General features: G+C 42.3%; 1 protein-coding gene and 1 long non-coding RNA gene across 2 annotated transcripts in view; one reads left to right on the plus strand and one right to left on the minus strand.

The window, feature by feature from the left end:
- si:dkeyp-14d3.1 (transmembrane protein 132C) overlaps positions 1-23757 on the plus strand; it is a 117683-nt gene extending 93926 nt beyond the window's left edge. The window contains exons 5-9 of the mRNA XM_031848948.1: positions 7142-7285; positions 12284-12492; positions 16944-17217; positions 19210-19401; positions 21722-23757. Of these exons, the coding sequence (XP_031704808.1) occupies positions 7142-7285; positions 12284-12492; positions 16944-17217; positions 19210-19401; positions 21722-22891 (1989 nt within the window). The 3' untranslated portion in view covers positions 22892-23757. The remainder of the gene's footprint in view (positions 1-7141; positions 7286-12283; positions 12493-16943; positions 17218-19209; positions 19402-21721) is intronic.
- LOC116384368 (uncharacterized) lies at positions 16925-19771 on the minus strand. Its single transcript, XR_004212806.1, has 4 exons — positions 19126-19771; positions 18715-18958; positions 18550-18606; positions 16925-17133 (listed from the first exon to the last, which is right to left on the minus strand). It is a non-coding gene; the product is annotated as an uncharacterized LOC116384368 (long non-coding RNA).
- Positions 23758-25723: the final 1966 nt, after the last annotated feature.

Below are 25723 nucleotides of genomic sequence, written 5' to 3' on the forward strand. Positions count from 1 at the left end.
ACAATATATATATAGTCGGGGGTCCCTGCTCCATCTCTCTATCAGTTTGGGGGTCCTTGGCCTGAAAAACGTTGAAGACCCCTGATCTAGTTGTATTACAGGTACGGTATTCATGAGAATTGCAGGGGATTTGTCCTATAAAGGTAAAATATCGTACTTCTACGTGCAGCTATGTTTTATTCACAAGCTCATTTTCTCAGCATAAGGGGCAATTCATGGCCACTGTACTCTACAGGGTGTCTCCATCCCTCCAGGTCTTTTTTGAAAATAAAACGTCCAAGATAGATCCTTAGGTAGAGTCTTTGCATTGTAGAAAATTAATTATACTGTCAGCAATCCAGTCCATAACATAGTTAATATTTGGGGGGGATTTGTCCTGTCAGCATGTTGTCATTGTGACAGTTCCTCACAGTCCAAGTTTACCTGTAAATCATATGCACTCATAAATAATTTACAGTTGAGAGCATTTCCATGTGACTAAACCATCAACACTGGGAACTGTCGTGTGAATCCTGACCAAGCAGCTCAGATGAAGAGCAGGGAGTTCTTGAAACGTCATTGGTTGCCCTTCTTTTGAGGTTTCCGAGGGCAACAATACAACATAAATCATTCCACCACGAAGTCAATTGTAAGCTGCTCAACTTTTTCCGGATCAGTGCCAACCATTTTGTCTTCAGATGTTCTCGTTCTCCCATGCTGTTTCACAATCTGGCCTGATCAGACATTCAGAAGTCTGAAGGCTTTATTATTTTTATTTTAGTCAGATACGCTTATAGTAAGTCAAGGTATTGAATATTTAAAGCGCATAGTTATACATTTTGATTTTTAGCAGAAAAGGCTCTGCTCTTTAAGGGACTTCTGAGAATGCAAGCAGTAACGAGCATTCTGTGGGAGATTTGATCCCCCCCTTAAAGGAAGAGATCAACATTTTGGGACAAGCAGCTGCTTTCTGGAGACTTGTCATTACCATGACATCATCAGGGAACCAGCTGAAACTCTTGGAAAACACAGCTTTAGCCAAGAAATAGTAAAGCAAATAACTCCCTGTATCAGAAGTGGACATTTTTACACTTTTGTTTTTGTACCAAATAAACCAACGAGATAGAACATTGAATTAGCTGTAGAGGTGCTGGTAGTTTTTACCTTTTATCTTTGGACAGAGCCATGCAAGCTGTTTTCTCAACAAGAATGCAAATGTTCCTATGATACACACAGTGAACTATACAAAAAGCAGATTAAGATGAGATTATGATGGAGGGAGCCGTGGCAGCAAAAGCAGCACCATTCCGAGGCACCCATGTATTCCGAGGCACCCATTTATTCTGTCCATATGATCCTTCCGTAATCTCCTATAACCCCTCCTTTCAAACTGACACTTTGAGTAGCGGATCCACTATCAAAGCAGCCATCGGGTTAGTCTTCACCCTACCAGCCACAGCCAACAGTAATGAGCAGATCAGATCTCTGATGGGCATGTACCTCAGACAGGGCACTGCCAGTCACTGGAGATGAGCTCTTTGTGTGCCACGTGATGCTGCCACCTTCATCCATTGAGCCTGGAAGAAGAGAGGAAAAAAGGGGGAAAGGGAACGCTGGAGAGGAAGTGGCTCATTGTCGGAAGAACAAAGAGTGGGAAGAGAAAAGAAGGGAGCAAGAGATAGACCCTCATTAAAAGGCAGCGTGTTGGCTTCACAACCATCCCACCACTTCAATGCGCTGTCATGCAGTGATGTATCGCTCTGCATGGTGCTACCAAGGCCTTTATTCCCACTCTCCTCCATGTTTCTCGTTTCTAGCCAATTAAACGCCCACTGGAATGGAAGGGAGGAAGTGCCACATTGAGCATTGCACAATGTGGAGAGAGGGGCTGATGAAAGGACATGCCTCTTTTAGTCGGCTTAATAGCTTCAGGACATTGTCTGAGTGGAGTTTAATGTCTACAGCATATCATTCACTACCCCTCCACTCTCATTTCAGTTTCCTTGCACGTACGCATGCCGTTATCGCCAAGGGATGAAAATGTTTATCGGAACTATGAAAATTTCATTTAGAGTAGTCGACTATTGGCATACTTGATGGCCCCTTTTAATGCTTTCGCTCAAGAAATCACATGAAAGATCATAAAGAGGAATTCATTGTGGTGGTAAAAGCTCCAAAATTAGATGTGTTGGCTATAGTTTTGTTTTTACTACCCAGACTTGGGATTTTGGGTTTATCAGAATGAGAATCAGAATTGTTTATTGCCAAGTACGTTACACACACAAGGAATTTGATTATCTGGTGAGCTAGTTGGCTTCCAGACAGCCACGACAACAAGGGGCTGACAGGAATACACACTAAGCATAAACACTGTGTGCACCACCCTCTCTTCTCTCTCGGCTGCGCCATGAATAATGCAGGCTCTAAAATCCCCAACTCAACACTATGCTTGACCTGCTCATTTGTTGTCGTAAAGCCAGGATGGTGAGACCAGATTGTGGATGTGTTAGTGCTGGGTAGAAGCAGAGGCTAATAGCAACAGCAGGACAGGCAGCAGCTTCGCTACTTCTCATGCTACCAGTGTCACTCAGGGCTGACACCATAAATCTCACTTATTTTCAGATCCAACCGAGACACAGGCAGAAATTACAGCCCAGAACACATTACCAGCCACAGCAGCGTGCTGAATGCTAACAGAGGGAGAGAGAGAGATCCTTGATAAAGCAGACGGGCAGTTCTCCCACAGATTATTGAACACAATCTGTGAAATTTTGGGGGACAGATTGGCTAGTAAGAAAAGCACAAACAACTGCAACATGTCCTTCTTTTAATCATTTATATGTTAAGTGCTATACAAATTATCATAACTATTCATAATAATTACAAAAGAGAGAGTGACCAAAAGAAGGATACATGTCAATAGGGAATGACAGAGAGATGCGACAAGTAAATGTCTACTCAATGCTCATTTTTACCCCTGCTTCCCATAGTGCCATGTTTCAAGAATACAGGTTTGGGCTCCAATGCAGAAAAGGATGCGGAGGCAGCAGAAACATGAAATAATTCAGAAAAGAACAATTTTTCACAAGCTGAATGTCCGATGGCAGGCAGGAAACCTAATCCACCAGGCCCGACCAAAAGAAATAAACTCAAAACACCAGAAGAAGACTATTACCAGGAAAAAAACAGGTGAAACAGCATAGCTACGATGAACTGACAATAAAACTGAGGAAACACAGCGTGATTAGACACAAGCCGAAATAGGCTTCTTGTTTCAGGTGTTACTATGAGACGGCTTCTCTTACTTCTACTTGCTTGGCTTCTACTTCAGCCATAGTGAAGCACTGCCAGGGAACCCGAGACCTCGGGTGTCCCGAAAGCTCCAGGTTAACTTTGTGGTGAATGTTATAGTTTGATTATTTGTAAATTAGTTCAGTAATACTGTATACATCACAAAGAGCACAATCTAAACTGGGAATGACAGGGGCCTTTATGTAGCGTCTGCATCATTACATAATCTTGAGAATCCGTCTTGGAGAGGTCCTAATATGGACCCAAAAAACATGACAAAATGATGGCATTATGGCTCTGGTAAAGACAATGCCTACTGTTCTATTTAGAGAGCACATTGCCCCAAATATTAAAAAACAATATACTTCACCATACACTTTGATGGTCAGAAGCCACGGTGTTGTGTAAGTGATGTAATCCATTCAAATCCAATTGTGAAATCTGTTGCATTATTATTTGATACAAAGGGAGATTGCTTTATGACAAAAAAATGAAAAGATGTGTTTACTTTGCAACACATCTGCATCACTTAACTTCTATTCAGGCTGTTTAAATCAAACTTCATGTTGATGAACCTCATCTGAATACAGTATACCGGATGTTATCAAGGATTACTATTATTTGTTATCCTTTTTCGCTCCTAGAATCAATGCACACAGGACAAAAGAGGACAGAGTAACACCTTTATATCCTGCAGGCAACACACACGAGAAACATAAATTGCTACATGTTGCACCTTTTAATTTTCTAAAAAGAAGGAACATAAAAACAAAGCAGCTACAGAACTAAGGTTTGAATGCATTTTGGTGATATTCCCTTTTTTGATATCTGGCGTCTCAAGTAAGAAACTTATTAATTTCTGTCCATAATAAAAACTGTCATCAAGTTTTACCAGTTTCACAAACGTCTTCTTTCACTCTCTACTGTAAGATACTCAGTCGAGTAATGCTGCAGGTCTCCATTCCAGTGTTTAATTGCGCTGTCTATCTGAGTGTTGGACCATTGATGCATCACTGTGGGATCCCGCTGTGGCTTATTACCGTCAAGCCATGCTCTCTGATGCTCTCAACCTGCTGGGTCATCTCCAGCTGCTGTAATATAACACTAGCCTCCGCTTTCACCAGGTCCCAACCATTTACCCCATCATGTATTATAGATGACCCTCTGGAAATGGAGGAATCCCGGCAGACACAGAATTAATTTACAGCAACACTCGATTTTAAGGGGAATTGAATCAAAGTCAGAGGCACGGGGGGGGGGGGGGGTATATTGCTATATAACACTGTCACAGTCTATAAAATTGTAATGAAAACCCATTTGAAGATTAAGTGTTTTTTTGTGATTTATAGCTATCTCTTGGCTCAACTAATAATCATTTCACTCCAAAGCTGACTGGTCCCAGTAATTGATGCTTACAAACGACCAGGCTCCTTTCAACCAAACTTAATCCTCCTTTTCTCGCTCACAAACACAAGGGGAAGTGTTTAGAAATAGAGTTAAGAGGGCACTGTACAAATCTTGTGTTCGTCCCTGGTGACAATGGGATACCCATGAATGTGCTTCCAGGAAGTCGGGCATTGTAGATTGGTCCTGTCTGCGCTTGTCAGCTTTAACAATATTACTCTAAACAAATGTGACATTTGATTCGGCAGTCATCACTCCTGAGTAAGATTTCAGTGTTAAAAGAAAAATAATAGTAGCTTCCTCAATAGAAGAGCACTGAAATGTCTTCAGTGCTGGCAAAGCTTCAATATAGTGCCAAGAAAAGGTGTCTTGGGGTTCCTTTCCATTGAAATTTAAGTAGGGCTTTTGTCTAAGACCATCCCAGTAGCAGAATGAAAACATGGTACAATGAGGGGTCTTTGTCATGCTGTGCACTTAGCTTAAGAAAGTAATTTCAGTTCCCCAATGGCAAAAAAGCCATGTTCATTGTACAAGTATTGAGACGTACACTTTGACCTCCAATGCAGCTATTTGCTGAGCTACCCAGGGGTCCATATTAATCTGTCTAATTCAAGAGCCATTTCTCCAATCCAACGTGGCTTTGGAGAGAAAAAGTTACCTCAAACTCATCGTAATTGGCCCCAATTATCTTCTGTGACAATAGTGGTGTGTGTGAGAGACTGTGTGCATGTGTAACGAAAGGTTAAGATGTATGTCCATAGTGATGAAGCAGTGCCATCAAACTTAAAGAACCAAGGCTGTCTAGACCGCTGAGGTACCTCTAATACAGCCCAGTGGTAAATTGCAGCCTTAGTTACACAGAGCCGATGGCCGATTGGCCAGTAAGTACAAATTTACCCAGGACTGAATAACTAAATATTTAATCAAAATATGAAAATTATTATTATTATAATTTCTATGCGGAAGAGTACTGCAGTCAAGTTTTGATTTTATAGTGGAAATTATGCGATTTGGTGTGGTTTCCTTTATAGCACATATATGTAAATTAAATTAATGTACTTTTGTAAAATGGTTAAAATAGTGGTTAAAATAAGGGTATTTTATGGACAAGAAAGCTGACAGAACACAGTTTGCTGAATTTTATTTTTGCATTCTGTGAAGATTATCCAAATGCAGAGCTCAGTATGTGAATTCTCCCCCCAGTAAACTAGAGGCATTACAAACTTCTGTTACGCAGTTTGCCAGGGAGCCTGAAAACTTTAAACCCTTTAATCTCAACTTCACTTTGTAGGGCAGTATTGTTCTTGCATTCTATCCCCATATGTTTCCTGGTACCACTTGTGTTTTCTGTATTTACTGCACTTTACATTCCTGTCAGAAAGGCCCCTTATCAATAAAATGTTACACTGATCATTTATTTATGAGGCTGATTCTATGATGTACTTTTCAGTCTGTCCAATCTCCCCGTGGTCTGGGAGATAAATGCTTTAGGGGGTAGAGGGTTTGTTGGAACTGTTTAGTTTTCACATTGAGAATAGAGGCCAGGCATATGACTGAAGGAAGAAATGAAATTCACTATGCATTCCAAACAAGGCAGTGTTTGAGACGTCTCCTGGGCAATTATACATGCACAAGAGGAGGGCAATCACAACCACCACAGTTACTGCAAAGAGTGCCTTCAAATTGCTGTGGATCCAGGACACTATGAATAACAGCCGGGTCGACCATTGAAACAGAAACACTCAGTGCCTTCATGTCACTGCATCACTATCGGTGACTGAGCAGAGAAGTGAATGACTCATAGAAAAATGTTGATGTAATGGAGCATGAATAATTTCCCCACGTGAAATATAATTCTTGAAGCGTTTCATTTGTCTCCTGTTGATAATCAAGTAAAATCAAAATGTTATCTGCCGATCAGTAATTTTTGTGACCAGCCAAGCACAATGTTATGCTGATTACTTTAATCAATTAGCTGGCTGAAGAGCGTGGCAGTGAGGACAACGTTTAGTATTCAGCTTGACAGTTGCAATGACAATAATTAGAGAACCCAGAAATTGTTATGGTTCATTTCACATTGTGGCAACTCAGCTTAGAAACTCCAAAGTAACTATTCAAAAATCAATCAACACAAAATGCTGCATGTTTGAACAAAGGTGCTCAGTAGACCTGGTCCAGCTGAATTTAAATAACAAAAATAACAAAAACATGTACTTTTAGCGGCTGTAACACCGTCCACCCAGCAGTGGCTCTGATTATACAACAGTTTACCCGATAATCACTAATTGAGCGCTGACTGTGCAAAACCTCCTTAGGGCATTTTCAATACTACTTGTTACTTGCACTATTTCTGTTGTTTTCTGAGCTTGTAATCCCTGAGGGTCTGTTATTGGATGGAGGTGGATTAGAGACCTGCCAGGCCTTCGACCGTTGCTGTGCTGATCTCTCTGCCTCTTTCTGTCTCTAGGACTCTGAGATTTTGAACACCGCCGTGCTGACTGGGAAGACAGTGGCTGTCCCTGTAAAAGTGGTGACCATTGGAATAGACACCTCTGTCACAGATGTCTCCGATGCAGTCAAGTGTCGTACTACAGACGAAGATGTGGTCAAGGTCAGTAAGATGAATTCCTGAAGAAACGAGCCTTTCCATCCACCTGTTTATGCACATTTTCAATTTGAGCTAATCTCAGGAAAACCAGAAGAAGGACTGAGCTGAAATGGGTGTATTTAATGACTGACACAATGCAGGTATTGTTTGACAGACACTGCATTAGAGCTTATGTGAAAGCAATACTGAGAATATAAAAAATGCGACAGATGAGAAGATTTTCTATGTTTAGCACATCTATATAAATCCTCCAGAAAGGATAAACAAACACCAGCAAACAACATGAAAGTGTGTGTTTGATATGCAGTGACTGCTGACAGGTTGCGCAAATGTTCTTTTATTTTTAGAGCCCCTTTCAAACCTGGGGCACAAGGCACAACAGAGCAGAAAGTCCCTTACAGTGTTATAAAGTTGAGCCCTGGCATCAGTGTTGCGCTCCAACAGAATTCCAATGACGTCTTAATAATCTGTAGAAAGACTCAATAAAAACCAGAGAAATAAATCACATCTGTCTGTGTTCTGTTTCTAATAATAAGTGGCTGAGATGTTGCTCAGGATCTAGAAACAGCACCCTGCTGTGGTGTCAAGGGCTCCTTCCAATTGTGTTTGAATCTGTCCAGATTAGAATGGACAGGATGCAGCAAATCAAACAGAAGTTATGAACACCAAAGAGAACAACAATGAAACAAAATCATAAGCAGAGGACGATCTTTCGCCACAACGATCCACTTTATCATGTCTGATGCGTGAGTTAGGGATGGTTAAGTGAGTTCCAGAGGGAAATTAAATTGTAGTCAAAGGAGTTTTGAAACAAATGGCCACAGCTCTGCTGCTGACATCTCTTGGTCAGAGCATTCGTCCTACTCACTGGCGCTCACTCAGGGAAGTTCTTCTCAGCCTGTGATGTTGTATGTAAACATGACTAATTTATCCAATTATGACCCGGGGAATTAGTGAGAAGTAAACACAGAGCGACATTAAACCGGAATAATGAATCACTGTGCACAACAAATGATGCTTCTACTCACTTGTGACCTTATAATTGCAATGAATTTTAAATAAATACCTCAGGTCATAGGCTTTTTCTTTAAACCTCTTTGGAGATTTGTCTTCTTTAAACAAATTAATGTCTGACATGTAGGCTGAAATAAGGCTCTGACTCCATTCTTTTTACATGCACATGTTGCACTTTCTGGATTTGTAGTTGCATATTGCCTTAAAAGATGACAATGCGTCAATATGTCTATATGTTATTAGAGTTTTAAATGTACCATTTTGTCTGTCGGTTTCTTAGATATAAAGGTCCAAATATCATGCTTTTCGGGCATAAAGCATGATATTTTCTATAGAAAATATTATTTCAATTGGTCACACACACACACAAAGAATATTGAAACAGCAAAATCAACAGCACAAACACGTTCCACAGATAAATCATGTGTTAATGAATTTCCAGAGCAAATCTTCTGTCTCCTTGTTAGCCATGAACGTTACTTCCTCAAGGTCATGCTATGGGCTCTTCTAACCACTGCTTCCACGGAGCAGGGCTTTTACAATATGTATACAGACCTTCCCGTTGCATCGAAGTGAGCGCTGTAGCTTACTCAGAGGAGTCTGAGCTGCTTAATTGCTTCTGTCAAGCCAACTGTGTGCACAAACCAGAGACAGGCTCACCCCACCTTCATGCTCCGTACTCCCATCGCTCATATCTGCCGTGGATTGTATCCGTCTGGTGAGTTGTTAATTTCCTGGGCTAGATCCAGAGACAGCCTTAATGCCCTCTGTAAGTATTCTCCCGTTAGCTGCCTAATGCGTCTGATTAATGCGGCGGTGGATCTTCCTGGACGTTTATGATACTTTGTGAATCAGAATGAAGGAGAGTTTGTAATTCACAGAGACAGTCCCACCCTCCGTCTGCCACAACATGCATATGAGGGGTTAAAGGTGCCGCTGATTAATTCAGGGGGTCTTTTTATGTTAAAATATTGAATTGGAGCTATGTCGGCCAATGTCAATGTCAGTGTAATGTGTTAGGATGGCTGCATGTCACCTGCCATGTTTGCCATAATTGTTTCCACTTAGTATGTTTGGGAGTAGATCAAAGAAATGCCAGCAGGCAGTTCATTTGCCTGTCATGGGACATTCTGTAGCAAACCTCAAAGCTAATAAATCCCACACTCATTACACGTTCTTTTCCTAATACAAATAAGGGTAAACTGACTTCTTGCAGCTTTTTTTCTGAATGTGGCAAGAAAAATAAGACAGGTAGGCATAAACATATTTGCCAGCAAAATCCTTATTATTGATCATCCATATCACTGTTGAATTTGGTCAATGAGCCTTACATGAAGCCCAGTCAGGTGTCGTCTAGCCTGCAAGCTAACGCTTGTGCGGCCCAAACTTGTGAGAGAAGTCGCAGACGAAACGGGCCGTTAAAGGCACTTCAGTATCAGCCGACTGAGAGCAGCGAGAGAGAGAGAGACGAACAATGAGGGCTGATAAGGAGCAGCGACTCCTCTGACATCTTAATCAGATCAAACACTCTCACACTGGAAGCTCTGACAGAGCCCGATCTGATCCATGACTGATTGTAGCCAGGGAGGGCCTCCGCCATAGAGATGTTTAACAGCTTAATTACAGCCCGTGTTACTTTGCAGCGTCGTGCTGCATTAGTGCATGAGCAAGGTACTACTACTGTACGTGTGCTCTGTACTATTTATTGGCTGTAATACCAGAGCAACTATCCACTGATCCTTCAGTCCTTAGCAGAAGTTCTCTCATGGTTGGCTGTAGCCTTGAAGGATGCCCTGCAGCGTGCTTTTAGCTTTCTCACAGGGGTTTCTAGGGATTCTTGTCTGGTGGGGAACCTTTTTGTACCATTTAAAAATGGTTACTGTCGATTTTTTTTTTTAAAGTTGAACTGAAATTGCATTTTTGCTAAGAAATGAGTATAAATGTCATTTAGGTTTTATTGGTTTTTCTCCTGTGATAGCATTAGTGTTCTGCATAGGACGTGAATTGTTGGTCCCGAGTGATAATGTGCTTTTACTGGTTATTTGATAGGTGCATTATATTTGCTGGCAGGCACTAGAAATAGTTCATTATATCACTCCAGCAGCCACAGTTAGCTGTTAAGTCCCATCTTTGATATGAGTGCTCCAAAAAGCCATACCCTCCCAAATGTTGCATGCCATAAAGGTCACAAATGTTCTATATCACTAACGGTATGCTACATAACCAACACTATGTGGGCTGGTTCAAAGGCAGGAAATAAAAAGTTATCTCTCAGTAACACTGGCCCTCAGATGTCAGTCAACCTCTGGGAAAACAACAGCAAAACTGGCGGCTTATAAAAACATAGTTGTGGGTTCTTTAGCCTGTTGGTAGTTCATCCCGCCACACAGCAGCCTTTAGGCATTTTTCTGTTGTTTGCTAGCAGACGAAAGTGACAAGCGCCTTCACACAATACAAAGTCAATGGAGAGCAATGAATTGTTATACAATCCGGTGTGGGCGGGACTTAATTGCACTGTTGTCGTGCTTTTTCTACAAATATGTGCAAAAATGGTTTTATTTTATCCTCCATTCCAAAAGGACATAAATAGCATTATAGCTGCAGTATTATAGTACATATTTCCTTACACTAATTAGAAATTTCAGTTTGACTTTAAAATTGAATTGCATTTCAAATGATAATTGGCACCTTGATTCATTGTAGGATTGCAGAAAGATCTTTTATTTTACACTCATATTGAGTAGTTGGGAGAATGAATGAATTCCTTCAGGAAATTATGTTTGTATCTTTTTCCCTAGCAGTATGCACACTTACAAAAAAGGCAAACCTGCTCAGAAAAAGAGTTCAATATGTTGCACTATTCAAATGCCCATATACAGTAGACACTTGCATCACATTAATTCATTCACATTGAAGGGAATCAACTTGAATGTGTTTGATGACTGTTTTGATTACACACGGCGCAGAATGTAAAATCAATGCACTCAATCTCCACCAACCAGACAAACTTTAGTTTCCACAAAAAGTATTGTGCTGGCTTCACTCTACAGGTGATGTGAAGTGGAGGGAGCTCACACAAACAATCTGTCACACACAAAGTGTTCTTCCTGGTCACAGAGGATATTCTGTCGCGGCTTCATGATTAATGGCTGTTTATGGTTTTATCTCGCTGTGGAGGAATAACTTGGGAATAGAGAAAAAAAAAAGATATTTCCCCAGACCATCTGGTTCCAGCCTTGGTATTCCCCTATATGATGGGATCAATAGGATTGACAAAGTGCCCAGAAAAGAACAAGGTATCTCTGCTAAAGACATACTGTGTCTTCTGAATATCTGTGTTGAGATCCTCTTTGGCTTTTGTGTATTTGCATATCTTTTGTGTTTGTTTTGCCTGCATGGCCATATAATAAGGCTTTTAAAGTGATGGAGAAAGAGGGGATTCTGGACATTAATCAAACGCTGACACAAGTAACAAAAGACACATTTGGGGGGGGGGGGGGCTTCAAAGAGAGTGAGCAGCACAAGGCAGCAACAAGGAGTTGTGTCTTTCTATAGCACAAATTTGGCCCGCTCACTCCTTTTACAAAGCAATTTTATGAAACAGATGGCTTTGAGTTTGGTTATTTTATCAAGAGACAACTGCTCTCTTTTTCCATCTGTTGGTTCCTCTTTTAGCTGTAGGCAGAAATATAATAGAAAAGCAGACCACGACCTGTTTTCCCTTAGGTTCAAAGATGCCCTCGCTGCCCCCCCCCCCCTTATTTCCCTGAGTGTGGCGCACATACAGGACCTTTCATCTTGTTCAAAGTAGTTACAAGAATACTGCATCAGTGAGGAGTGTAAACCTTATAATCAACTTGGAGAGCCCATGCTACAGTGTACCCGGTGCTGTATATTGCACTGTGTAATTCAATGTGTAGTCATCTACAGTATGTGCAACTGTCAGAAGAGCTCAACTTCTTAATCCTTCCCTCTCCTCTCACGCAGGTGTCAGACAGGTGCGACTATATTTTCGTGAATGGCAAGGAGATGAAGGGCAAGGTGAAGATGATGGTGAACTTCACCTACGGATACCTGAGTGCTCAACTGGAGCTCAACGTGTGGATCCCTCGACTCCCTCTCCAGATTGAGGTGTCAGACACGGAGCTGAGCCAGATCAAAGGGTGGAGGGTACCCATCATGGCCACCAGTCAGAGGTACAGGGCTGCATGCTTCGGTCAGTTACAGAGCAATGTGTCTCTCATTCAACACACGTTTTAATCTACATTGTTCCCCTTTTACAGACTCAATGATGAAATAGTAGCTTATTCACTATTTCTCTGGATTTGTCAGGATGAGATTAAACCAGAGAAATAGATATAATTGCAAGGTTTTGCCAGGTATGTTTGGCTGATTGGAGGCACTATAAGTTGACTCAGTCTTTACTTTACATTTACATGTTTTTTTCTTTTTGCAAGGGCTCACTTTTTCTCACTTCAATATTTTTGTATGATCATCTGTGCAAAGTGTAACTCAGGCACAATTTCCAATTATCGAATGAAACAGCATCATGGTTATGGCACACATTTTTATTTGAACGGATCCAAATTTGATTCTTAGTGGGGTTTTATTCATTCTTTACCAATAGCGCTTCTAGATTTTCTTCTTGGCATCACAGAAATGCTCACGATCAGAGCCCTTTGTCCTCCTTCGCAGCAGCACTAGCTTCCTTCAAGAGGGTAACGAATGGCCTTTAATCCAGGTGATGTATTTGATTTTGATCACGGCAGCCTTAGATAAGATAATGATGAGACGTTTGACTGAACACCACTCCGCTTGTCTCTTCCTGACTTCACTCCTGCTGACAGTTCTTGGCTGATAACAAAATGGCTGACCTGTGCAATACAGCTTGTCATTACGACCGGCTTAAGGCGGCCTGCCATTTTGCCTCTCAGTCGTCAGTAAAAAAAGAACATTATTAGAGCTGCCTTGAGGTCAGACCTCTCCCTCGGGTGCCTCATCACTAGCAGCACCTCTGCCAACACCGCTGTGCAGTGCATCTCTGCAACTGTTGAAATCCATCAATTGATGGAGCAGCTATCAGCTTACCTGCAGTAATTACCTCTGGAAAAGTGTTGGGGTTGGTCTTGGGTTTGGGAGTCATCCCACGCACCAGTGTGGCTGCTCTAATTATCCCTGCTCTCCTCTTATTTTGAGTGACAGAGGTACAGCATTCGACTAATGCCACGGCTTGTCGAGGATGTTGCTTTCCCAGCTGTGTGCTGGTACGCCTTTATCAGCATGGACAGCCGAGTTGCGTTGTCATTCTCACTGCTGTTGGGCAGCAGAGAACTTTGTTTCTCCCTGTCTTCCACCCGTCTTTGTTTATCAGGGGATAGCAGGCGCGACCTTGCAAAGTAGCACTATGTCTGTTGGTGAGAATGGGCACTGCTCCACTGTCCATAAGCCCACGAGGAACTGAGCCACAGAGCGACAATAGCAAGTGGCGGGACTCTTCCTTTATCGGCCAGGCTGGCATGTCGGGGGCCACATTGGGTTGAGCGAGAGAAATGAGGGAATAGAGACACCAGGCCTGCAAGTTGGATAGTCGCAAAAAGTACTCTTCACACAGTTTTTGACTGGCACTGCCTGTATGGCTCACCTCTTCCCTCCCTAAGCCCTGTCAAAACAGGGACAAGATAAGCCTTCGCAGACAGCAAACCTAAGTGTAGGCGTAGCACTCAGGCATGCACCACTCCTTTTACACATCTCCCAAGAAGTGTATATTGTGATTCCTTTTCCCCCTTATTGTGTCAATAAAAATATCTTGCAGTTACCTTTTGTTTTACACAGAGTTGGCGTAAACTGTGTACTGAGTGCTTTCTCTCTACTGTAAAACAAGGTTGTACTTGAATCCCCTACAATATTCAAATAATAGAAAAACAATCAAGCATCAGATGGAGCTGCATGGATCTGTAAATATCAGCAGCTCTGCCTTTTTTCTGTCCAAATGACCTTCGTCATGTTGTAGCAAGAAATAATATGCAGCGAAATGCCAAAACAAATACGGCACACGATCCACGGGGCACAACAAAAATAAGCATGACACACACATTAATATGCAGCATCGCCTCTGAAGTCACAACTGGGCTCGAAAGTGACTGAAGCGGAAAGAAAGATTGCTTTGTGTAGCAGGTTGTTCTCGGCACTGAGTGCGATTTGTTTATTAGATTAACCTTAGATTAGATTTTGAGGTGGCTGCACAAGCACTGGCATATCAGATTTATACCGGAGCTAAAACGATCCGACTTCACTATCAGCTTGTTTGCTCCTGAAACCATTACACCCTCCTTATAAATACACTGTTTAAACGCTGATTCAGTCAATATGTCGGTTACAGACTCCTGTAACATCAGTGCCATTTGTCAACTCATCGTCTGTGAATGTCAAATAACAAATTCTGTTTACGCTGAAAACGCTCACAATATGATTCAAAAGGATTTAACTAAAGCAGTCAGCGGTGAGAAACTTTCAATTACTGCCATTGGAATAATTGGAAGGTGGTGACTGAAATCATTGGCAGATGGTTTTCTCCTCTGCATCTAATATGTAAATGAGTGGATAGTCAGTCGTGAACAGGAATCTGTTAAAGGAGAAGATAAATTGTATAAGAGAAAAATGCGACATAAAATGAATGTCACAAAATCACAATCCCTGCTATTCAGTTGCAATCTGAGGTGGTGCTACATTTCATGCAGAAGGTATTTCTTTTGTTTGTGTAACTAAAACTATTATTGACCAGAAGGACTCAAATAACCCCATCCTCGCCTGGAAATTGAATGCAGTGTTCCACTTTTGTGTGGAAAGTGACATAAAAATCATAAGCGGAGGAGTTAGCGTTCATGAATATGCATTAAATGTGTCAAGGCTGCTTAGGCACAACAGATCTGCTATGTTAATCTCGTGTTACAGGCGTTTCTAAAACAGTGCCAAAAATGAAACTTTTTAAAAACACTGTTCGCAGACATGTTCAGTGCTATGCAAAGGACAAACAGATCACCAGACATGCATCCTGCTCTGGTATAGTGATAAGACTGATGACACCAGGCTGATACACCACTCATTTCCACTTTGTGTTGTCTTCGAAAAACTACTGAGAATTTGACTGTGTCCTTATTTAAGTGTTCAACTTTTGTTTTATTTTAATTTAGATTATTGCTCATTCAGTCATGCATATTGGATGTTACAGATAAATATATGACGTTTTCAGGGCCTCTAACACACCAACATCAAACAAATAGTGAAATAATCATTTGTTTTGTTTTTGTATTTCGTATTTGAGCACGACAGACACTTATAAATGTGTCCAAACACATGTACCAGTTGTTCTTGTTGAATCCTGCATCCAAATGTTTTCTTTTAGTGATCCCACAATATCCAGAGTCATTTCCTCTGTGAATGGCTGTTATTCAGTTGCATGTGAAATCGTTTTTTTTTAAGCCCTTAACTCCAAATCTCACTGGCTTTTCTCTGGAGCATGCAGCTAACATCTTTATTCCCTCGGCTTCACGTGCAGTCCGATTTCTCAGCCGATTCAAACAAGAAAGAGACAAGCAGAGCGGATAATCGCAAGAAAAACTGTTTAAGAGATTAAGTTATTTTCTCCTCCACTTTATCATGACGGACCTTTGGTGTGTTTGTGTGTGTGAGAGAGAAAGAAGACGGGTGCGTCTATATGCAGAATATGGTTAGCAGTTTTGTTGACAAAGCACTTTTCCTGTTTGAAAGTGTCCCACCTGTGCCCCAGTGTAAGAGTGAAGAGCTGGAGCAGCATTTATTCTCCCAGATCAACCGTTCAAACATTGCTTTCTCAACATCTTAGTGTGCTTCATCTGTTGTTTGCTCAAGCAAAATAAAAAAAAACAGTTATGGGCAAAATCTAATGATATTGCAGCTGTATTGTAACCATTTAAACCATGAAACCCAGTTTGTCACACTTAAAGCAATTTTCCTGGTGAGAAAGAGCTGAGCCCTGTTGGCTGATTTGTTGCCTAAAGTAATAAAATTTGATTTCCTGGCAACAGAGCAATGAGGAAGGCTATTAAGTAAGCAGTAAAGAGGTGTGTGCACATTCACAACCCAGGCCAGGTACTACAAAACAGTGAAGGAGAGACTCAGAGGGAAAAATGATCCTCCCTTAGTGGCTTAATCAACAACATTGCATCGTTACTTCATCTTCGTCGGGTAAACATTCCTGTGTTGGTTACACTGCTCTGTGTGTGTGAATGTTTGACAGAGATCAGTTTATGTTCAATGCTGCTGAAAATACTACGGACCACACATCAATGCAATGCTTACATGCAAATGTGTTGCAGGTATAATGTTGCCATGTTTAGCGTGTTAGCATACTGAATTTTACAGAAAAGTACAGATGAGGCTGATGTGGATGTCATTAGTTCTGCAGGTATTCGGTCATAAAACATATTTATACATTTTGGATTCTTCATTTGGGGACCATACATGTCTCTACCAAATTTCATGGCAATCCATCTGATAAGTACTGAAGTTTCAGTCCAGACCAATGTATTGGACCGACCAACATTGCTATCCATAAAGAAAAGTTCCTCCCAGTTTGCACATCAGGTTTTTATTCTTTTTTTATTGCAAGGTCCACACGGGACAGCGAGGATGAGGATGATGAAGACAGACGAGGGCGAAGCTGCACCCTGCAGTACCAACATGCCATGGTCAGAGTCCTAACCCATTTTGTAGCTGAGTCAGCTGATCCTCGAGGCCAAACCAGCTTCATGCTGGGCACCGATTGGCAGGCGGACATCACAGAGCTGGTGTGGGACTTCCTGAAAGTAGAGGACTCGCAGATTGCAAAGCTACAGGACAGGAGGATACTGGTGGGACTGGACATGGGGATGACAACAATCCAGGTGGGCTTGAAAGGATTTTGTGTAATTGTTAGATAACAATTCCAGTTTATCCTGTTGCTTAAATTAAGTTGATATGACAGTCAATCAGAGAGTTTGTTAACAAATCCTCAGGTCAGCCAAAATGTATTATTACTACCTAAAAGCTACATGCAAACCATCTATCGTAGCATACATACCAACTTCCTGGTTTAACTTTTAACCTACTGTACTCTCCATAGTTGTTCATGCACACTTTGGTGAGTTTAAAATATTGTACTAATTAATAGAAACGATGGCGACACTATGATAAGACCAAATTGTAATAAACCTGAAGAGCAGTGTTTTTTAAATAGGCAGGCCTAAATAAAAAGATCAAGGTTGGTGACCTTCGTCTCATGCTTGTGGCATTGTTAATAATAGAGGGAGCACTAGCAATTGTAATGTTCCACTTGTGCCAGTACTTCCCAAAATTAAAACCATATTCCCCATGAACCCTGTTGCTTCCTGTCTCAAAGAAGGTCTAGCCACTTGTTCTCCTTCTTTCCTCCCAAAATCTGATGATGTAAACTGCATTGCAGAGGGCACTGGAGGCCGTCAATGATCTTGGCAGAGGTCTGATTTAGTAATTACAGAATACAATGCCTAAACTATTTGAATAGCTCACAACTAATATGATAATAATGTTATGACTGTAAAAGTATCACCAAATTACACATTCAAATTATTTGAAATATGTTAAAAAAGCACCACGTGTATTTAGGTGCTGTCAGCACAAATGTACGTTAGAATACATTGTAGGACTATGTACATATGGTTTATTCCAGGGACAATAACAGCCGCCACTGTCGCTGCTGTGGTCTGACTAGTACGTCCTTTTGTCTAGTGCAGACAGGTGCTTACTGGTGTGTCACAGCCTGTCGGCCTACAGCGGGCTCTCAGCAGTGAGTGGGTCCTCCCCCTCGGCCCTTTGGTCTGGCATGCTCTTCAGGCCAACTGGATGATTATCAGCCTCCTAATGGCATCTCTGTGAGTGGGCTCTGCTCCCTGGCGTCGAGGACTCATCTGTCTATCTATGTGCAGACGTGTCTCCACCTTCGCAAAAACATCCGCGCACTAACAAAACAAGTACGGACCGGAAAAGGCGATGAGCGCGAAGGTCTGACAGCTGGGACTACCTGTGCCACTCGTCACACAGACTGATGCACGGGCAGACGTTCACAAAGACGTGCATGCGGAGACAGTCACACATATCACACATGGCATTCATCATAACTTCTTCCTGTTTCCGAATTGGGGTTAAAGTGTGTCTTTCCTCTGGATTACCAGTATTAATCAAAGGGAATGGATTCTCACCTGCAGGAGGTATTGGGGCTGGATGGCAGCCAAGTCCAGTTGTTTGATCTACACAGCCTGAGTAAAGAGATAAAATGTAAAAAAAGTAGGTTTTGCATGTTGCGCAGGGGCTTGTGAGCTTTTTATGTTAGATGAAACACTTGGAAAGACATATTCTTAAATCACCTGTAACTCGTGGTAATCCGCTTTTTTTTCATGTCTGTGACATCTTCACTGCTAAGTGCTTATTGATGGGATGTTTTTGCATTCCACCTGCCAGGAATGCCTTGTCAGTCAAGCGATGTGACCAGTGTTGTTACTTCTGCTTGAAGTTTTTGTTGATGAAGTTTCTCCAAGTAGTGCTCTTTTTTTTGTGTTCGGCTACAGTTGCTGTCGCTGCTGATTTCTCCTGGGAAACATCTCCTCAGCCCTGGGTGTTTAGAGCAGGAAATGAAAAAGCTTTCATGAACAGGGTATACAATAGGTTGATTCAATATTGTAGAGTAGCACAGCTGTAATTGATCATACCAAAATGTCACGGGTTATTGCAATCACGTATTTGAGGGAAATGTTGTGGAACAAAAGCTAATTCTTCACCTTTTCCTTTTAAAATTCCTTTAATGTCACAGTTGTAATCATTTTCTGCCTCTTTTCTTTCTCTACCGTCTTCGCACCTCCTAGGTGTTGTCTCCTTTGTCAGACTCCATCCTGGCAGAGAAGACCATCACTGTGGTGGATGACAAAGTGACCATCACAGAGCTGGGGGTCCAGCTGGTGACGGGCCTCTCCATGAGCCTTCAGCTCAGTCCTGGAAGCAACAGAGCCATCCTGGCCACCACGACCACGCAGGAGATTCTGCAGAGCCCCAAACAGGTCAGGACACAGTAATACAGGTCACTGATTGTGAGGCTGAACCTAAATGCGGACGCTGGACAGGCTGGTAGGTGAAAAACAAGTCTCTTTATTAACAGTAAGGTGAAATGGAGGCTGGCTGAGGTGAGAGAAAGGGGATCCAGGGGAGAAAGCTTGGCAGAGGGAATTTAGAGGTGAGAGCTGCTTGGCTCTGCAAATAGACAAGGCAGGCAGGTTATCCAGGAGAGAAGAGAGCAAGGCGTAAGATACCGTATTGTGAGCAGGCAGGCAGACAAACAAACTAAACAACAGAAATGTCAAGCTGGCAAGCTAAACTAGGTAAAGCTCTGGAAGCGTGGCACATTGACAAACCATGAACGGCACAACAATCCTGCAGACTGGCTGTTGAAACAGGGTTTTAGAAGGGAAGAGCACCTGGAGTGATTGGCAGACAGGTGTGTTGATTTCAGGTGACGGGCAGGGACGTTGATTGCACATCATGGCCAGGTGAGCAGTGAGCGGGAGAGACAGAAAGGCCAAGAGAGGGGAGGGAAACGTGCAAACAGACAAAATCAAAACACACCAAACACTTCTCACTCAAACAAAGGCAGAAAACAAGAAAAGTGGAGCTTCAACAATTAGTTGATTAATCAGTAATCCATCGAGATGCAGCTATCTTGGTGATGGATTAAGTCATAATTCAAGCTTCATCAATGTGACGATCTACTGCTTTTCTTTGTCATATCTGATAGTTAACTTAATATCTGTAGGTTTTGGGATGTTGGCCTAATAAAACAAGCTATTTAATATTCATTTAGTCATATTTCATATCCCTTTAGGCTGCATTTTTCACTTTTTTGACATTTTATAGACCAAACTATGAATTGATTAATATTGAAGAAAATAATGGATAATGAAGATAATTGTTGCCGCCCTGTAAGAGACCTGAGGTAAAGTATGAAAGAGAAATTAAGTGTGACTTGAGCTTTGCCGCTCTTAGCCCCGTCAATTGAATACAAATCCTCTAATCTAATAGATTAAAAACAAAGACCAGTAATTATTTGCAAACACAATTTAGCCAGGTCTGATTAAAAAGAGAATAATTAGTTTTACACCAGTAATTATTAACTCTCAGCATTCATTTGTTATAGTTATTCTTTATAGACATTTGATGAAAAACAGACTTTTATACTGTACTGTATATCTAAAAAATGTGCATTCTGCAGCCTTGATTACTGTGCTTTTCAAAACAAAAGACTTCCTTCCAGATTTCATTTCACACTACCAGAGCCCTTGAATGAGCAATTTTACAATCAAAGAAAGCTGCGAGTGTGCATGTGCTCGTGAACACGTGTCTATTTGTTTGTTCTACACCGTCCCTAACCCTCTTAGCTCCCAGGCCTGAAAGCCAGAGTGTGACAGAATGTGTTTCCTTGGGCAGCTAATAGAAACGGGAGCTTAATCTCAGAGCATGCAAAAGAAACACCACAGCTTCGTACCAAAATGTGACTCACAGCACAAAAGTTCATATTTTGCTTCCCTTTCTCATTTGCCCTGGCTGCTCTCATTGTGGCCCCTTTGATCTGCCCATCAAGCCCTCTCACAAGTTCCCTGGACTGCTCCTTTACATTCCTCTCCCCTCCTCTTCCTCCAAGCAAGGAAGGATGGGAAGGCCATTTATCTCCCCTATCTCCACGCGCAAACTGTGAAGATAAGCAGGCAGCGCTGCACTGTAAGTCCCCTGGTGTCCGTAATTAGGGAGCGTTGACAGACCACTGTGGGGATCTACTTGTGCGCCTTTGGGGATTTGTTCTTTGGCAACATTAAAAGGCAAATTGTGAAATTGCAGTAGGAGAGGGCCTTGAGATGCCTATGTGTGGCAAATCCTCACCCGTTTAATGTTACTGTTTGATCTTTTCTGCCTATCTTTTAATCTTTATCCCCCGTAGTTTAGAGAGAATAGCCGCTGAGATATCAGAATGACTTAGTATTGGTCTTTCCACAACTAGGACACGCCATGTTTATCGTAAGTCTATTTGGTGCATTGACAAAAGGAGCACTATATGCAAATATTCATACCAATTCACTTTACTCCTGAGTGTAGAAGCCAGTAAGCTAGTGGGATATTACACCGTACCTGAACAACAACTGGTGGATGCTCTAACTCTCCAACAAAGAGGCCTTGCAATTTCAAAAATATTTTAGTGCTAATGCATTGAAAACAATTTGATCTGTTCCATTTCCATTTCCATTTCTTTGTAATATGAAGGCACAACATGTTGTCTGTCACTGACTATCTTCTCTCTCTCTTTGCCTATTGTTTGTGTGTGTGATCTCACAGGAGGCCTTGATCAGCGCGTGGCTACAGTTCAGCGACGGCTCTGTGGCTCCTCTAGATCTGTATAATGCCGACTTCTTTGTCCTGACGGCCACCTCCCTCGATGAGGAAATAGTGACAGTGCAGCAGAACCCCTCGTGGAAGTGGCCTGTCATCGTGACAGAGGCGGAGGGCCAAGGTCTGCTGGTCAGGGTGGAAATGACTGTTCGCGAGGTCTGCCAGAAGTTCAAGCGCCGCAGCATCCTGGCAGCAGGGAACTGTAACGTCAGAGTGAAGTTTGGTCATAGTGACAGCTCAAGGGGAGGGAGCAGCGACTACGGCCCCGATGGAGATGACATGGAGAACAGAGGCAGGCTCTCCCCATCCCAGGACAGGACCAGCCCTGACACTCACTATTATGGCAGCTCCATCTCTGACATGGAGGATGGGACGCTGAAGAGAGCCACCACCACTAGAAGCGCAATAATGCGCAGACCCAATGGAGATAAACTTTCAGACGATGGTAGGCAGAACATGCCTATTGACTTTGCTGACTTCCCTGCGCAAGTGGACCTTCCCCGCGGCCGCAATATGGACGATGACCTCATTCAGACTGCTCGTGGGCTCACAGACCTGGAGATCGGCATGTACGCCCTGCTGGGGGTCTTCTGTCTTGCCATCCTGGTCTTTCTCATCAACTGCATTTCATATACCCTGAAATACCGCCACAAGGAGCTGTCGATTGAGGGCCAGGAGAACATGAACCATGCCCACGATTGGGTGTGGTTGGGGAATGAGGCCGAGCTGCTGGAGAGCCAGATCAGCCTGTCGCCCCAGCAAGAGGAACAGACCTCCATGATGGACTCGAGCGGCGGGCTCGAGGAGGGCAGCCACTTGCTGAACGGAAGCTCGGCCCAGAAGAACGTGCAGGGCCAAGTGCACCGGGCGGCGGACACTGGGTGCATAACCAAGGACAGCAAAGGAGACTCACCCACCACCAAGAGGAAGCGAGTCAAGTTCACCACGTTCACCACCATCCCCTCGGACAGTAGCTACCCCACTGTTAACACACTGACTGGAAGCCACAGCCAGGACATTAAGTGGGTTTGCCAAGATGTGGAGCTGGGAGACTCCAAGGAGTTGCGCAATTACATGGAAAGGTTAAATGACAGCGCTTTAAAAGAGGTGGCATAATGTACTGTGTGCCCTTGTAACAAACTCACCCTTATGCCTTTCAGAGGAAAGTGGGTCTGGACAGAAACCGGACCCGGAAATTGACTTCAGAATCATCCCCAAACTGCCAAAGGGTCATTTAATTAAAGAGGATTGTCATGATTCCACAAGTGACTGATAATCACTAATGAAGAAAAATGACAATGAATTATGACATCAGGTGGTTCTTTTTCATTTGTTTGTCGGATGATTACCTTTTTATCATCATTTTATTACTACAGGGTTTAGATAGAAGGATCCCAGGACTATGTAATATTCATTAAACATGTAGATTTTAAAACAAACAGTAACATGACTAGATAGATGTTATGAATGTGAGTGCACATTAAATGGTTTTGGAAGTTTTGTAACATTTGGATATTAATTTCTTACACCAGATCCTTATTCTATGGAAGAGTTCTGGAAGGGCCAAAGCAAGCAACCAGGAATGTCTGCATGTCGATGGTAAAAAAAAAAAAAAAAAAAGATAACTTTCTGGTTCATGATCATCCTCCTTAACACGGCAGAAAACCTGATATATATATATATATATATATATATATACCGAACAGTCTCCACAGCATTGTATTGTTGCTCTGTATATTGTATTTTTCAAAACATTTAAGAAATACACAACAATGTCAAGAGCGTGTATCAGCTTTTATTGACCGCAGCATCGTTAGGCCTTTCAATTCTCAGCCCTAAGGTCATCTGAGGAATGTGGTTGAGGAAGGGGAGCCAATTACACATTCATCTTTGTATGAAGAGTATTTCATGAGATGCAATTTACCCACAAGCCACAACACAATCTGCTCCTCTTTAATGCTGGTTGGTGGAGGAACGCAGCACCCATTAATACTCTCATTTCGTCTATTAGATGTCAGTACCCTAACATGACAGCCAGTGTATGAAGGAGCTTTTATACTAAATGGCTGGACATCAGTGTAATTTGACATTTTCAACTGCAACCCCCCAGTTTAAAGTGAAGTGTGCTTTGAAGAAAATGCCAATTAAGGTCTCGTTAACCTCAGTGCCATAGCCTCCAGGAAAAGCATACTGACGTACATACCGGGATAAAATGTGCTCTCCATCTCTCGGGCAGAGTGGAGATACAAAGAGGGATGATTACAGGCAAGGTGGGAAACGTTTCCTTTTTGGAAATGGATCTTTAAGTATTCAGATAATTGCTCAAATAATAATCGTCTCTGAAAATGTCCTAAACAAAGGCAGTCGGCTGAAAAATTGCATTTTGCTCAGTGAACGTTATTATCATCACAGTGGTGTTGGGTGATTGCATTTTTTTTTGTGTTATTATTTTCCATCAAGCAGAGAAATGTTCACATTATGTTAACTGTTGCTGCGGTGTGGATCAGATTGTTAATCAGCAACGCTCACAATATTAGCTTGGAAGAAGGGAGGTGAGATAGTCAAGCAAATGGTAGCACCACCTTGAGTGTAATTATGGGATGCCATTTAGATTAGGTGAGTCATGTCAGCACTGAATGGAGCACCTCCAGATGCCCGAGTAAGAAGTTCAGTGGCTTTTCTACTTTTATTTAATTCGTTCAAGCAGCTTGTCGACGGATTCTCTTTTTTACTTCTGTGGTGCTGCTATTGATTCACTGCATGCTGTGCCACTGAATTAACACAACATCATCAAATATATAGATTTAAAAATATAGATAACTAGCCATGATAGGTAGTGACATAACTGAAGGAGCAGTTTTGGGAAGTGTGTTTATTTGCTGTTTGCTTTCGTAGAATACCATCCTCTTTTATTTGCATTGAATATGGAGCGACAACCAGCAGGCAGTTAGCTTAGCTTAGCATAAAGACTGGAAACAAGGGGAAACAGCTAGCCTGGCTCTGTCCGAAGGGAAACAAATCTGCCTGCCACACCTCTTAAGCTCACTAATTCATACTTTATAATATGTATTCAAACTGTATAAAAACTGAAGAGTGAAAACATTTTACATAACCTGTAAAACTTATGTGCCAGACTACCTCTTAGATGGCACAGTTACTGCCTGGAAGATTTAAGCATGTTAATTACTGATCTTTAGAGGTGGTGATGGACAGATTCCTTACCTTTACACAGAGCCAGGCCAGCTGTTCCTTCCTGTTTACAGTCAAACTTATATTTTCTGATGTTACAGTATTTTAAACTGAGTCTAGTAGAAGTGAAACATATTATGACCTCAGCTGAATTCACAATTACTCAGGTTAACGGCAGCTAATGACAATATAGTGTGTACGTACACACACACACACACAGACACAGAGGAAAAACTCTCCATGATCACTCTTTTGTCTCCATTTCTGCTGTCCTGAATTGATTTTGTTTTTTTTCCTGCAATGCGACTGGCTGTCTCCTGTGTGATTGTCCTGCTTCTGTGGCTCTATCAGTGACTGCAGGGGATTGAAGCAAGTCCATGTGCAGCGTGTTCTGTGTGCTGGGGCCGTGGCTGCTGTGCTCAGCCTGTGGACTGTGAAGGGCGAGGAGAGAGGAGAGCCAGTGCAGGTCTGGGAGGGATATAACTGTCAGCCACAAGGGGCATGATTGATGAAAGGCCCTGTGTAATTAAAACACCACTGCGACTCTCTTTCCGTGACTGTCGTCGGTGGATTCAGCGTCTTTAGGTAGGAGAAGAACAGAGCAGCCCATTAAAGACCCACCGCCTCCAAACCCTTGGGCTTTGGCTTTAGACATGTTCACACCTGCTGAGATGCTGCACAGGAGCTATAAAGATTGTATTCACCTCCATTCTTAGAGCATGGCAACTCAAGACTCATTTGCGTTGGCCTTGATGTCTT

This window comes from Anarrhichthys ocellatus, unplaced genomic scaffold (assembly GCF_004355925.1).
Source record: "Anarrhichthys ocellatus isolate YVR2014 unplaced genomic scaffold, GSC_Weel_1.0 scaffold9, whole genome shotgun sequence".
NCBI lineage: Eukaryota > Metazoa > Chordata > Actinopteri > Perciformes > Anarhichadidae > Anarrhichthys > Anarrhichthys ocellatus.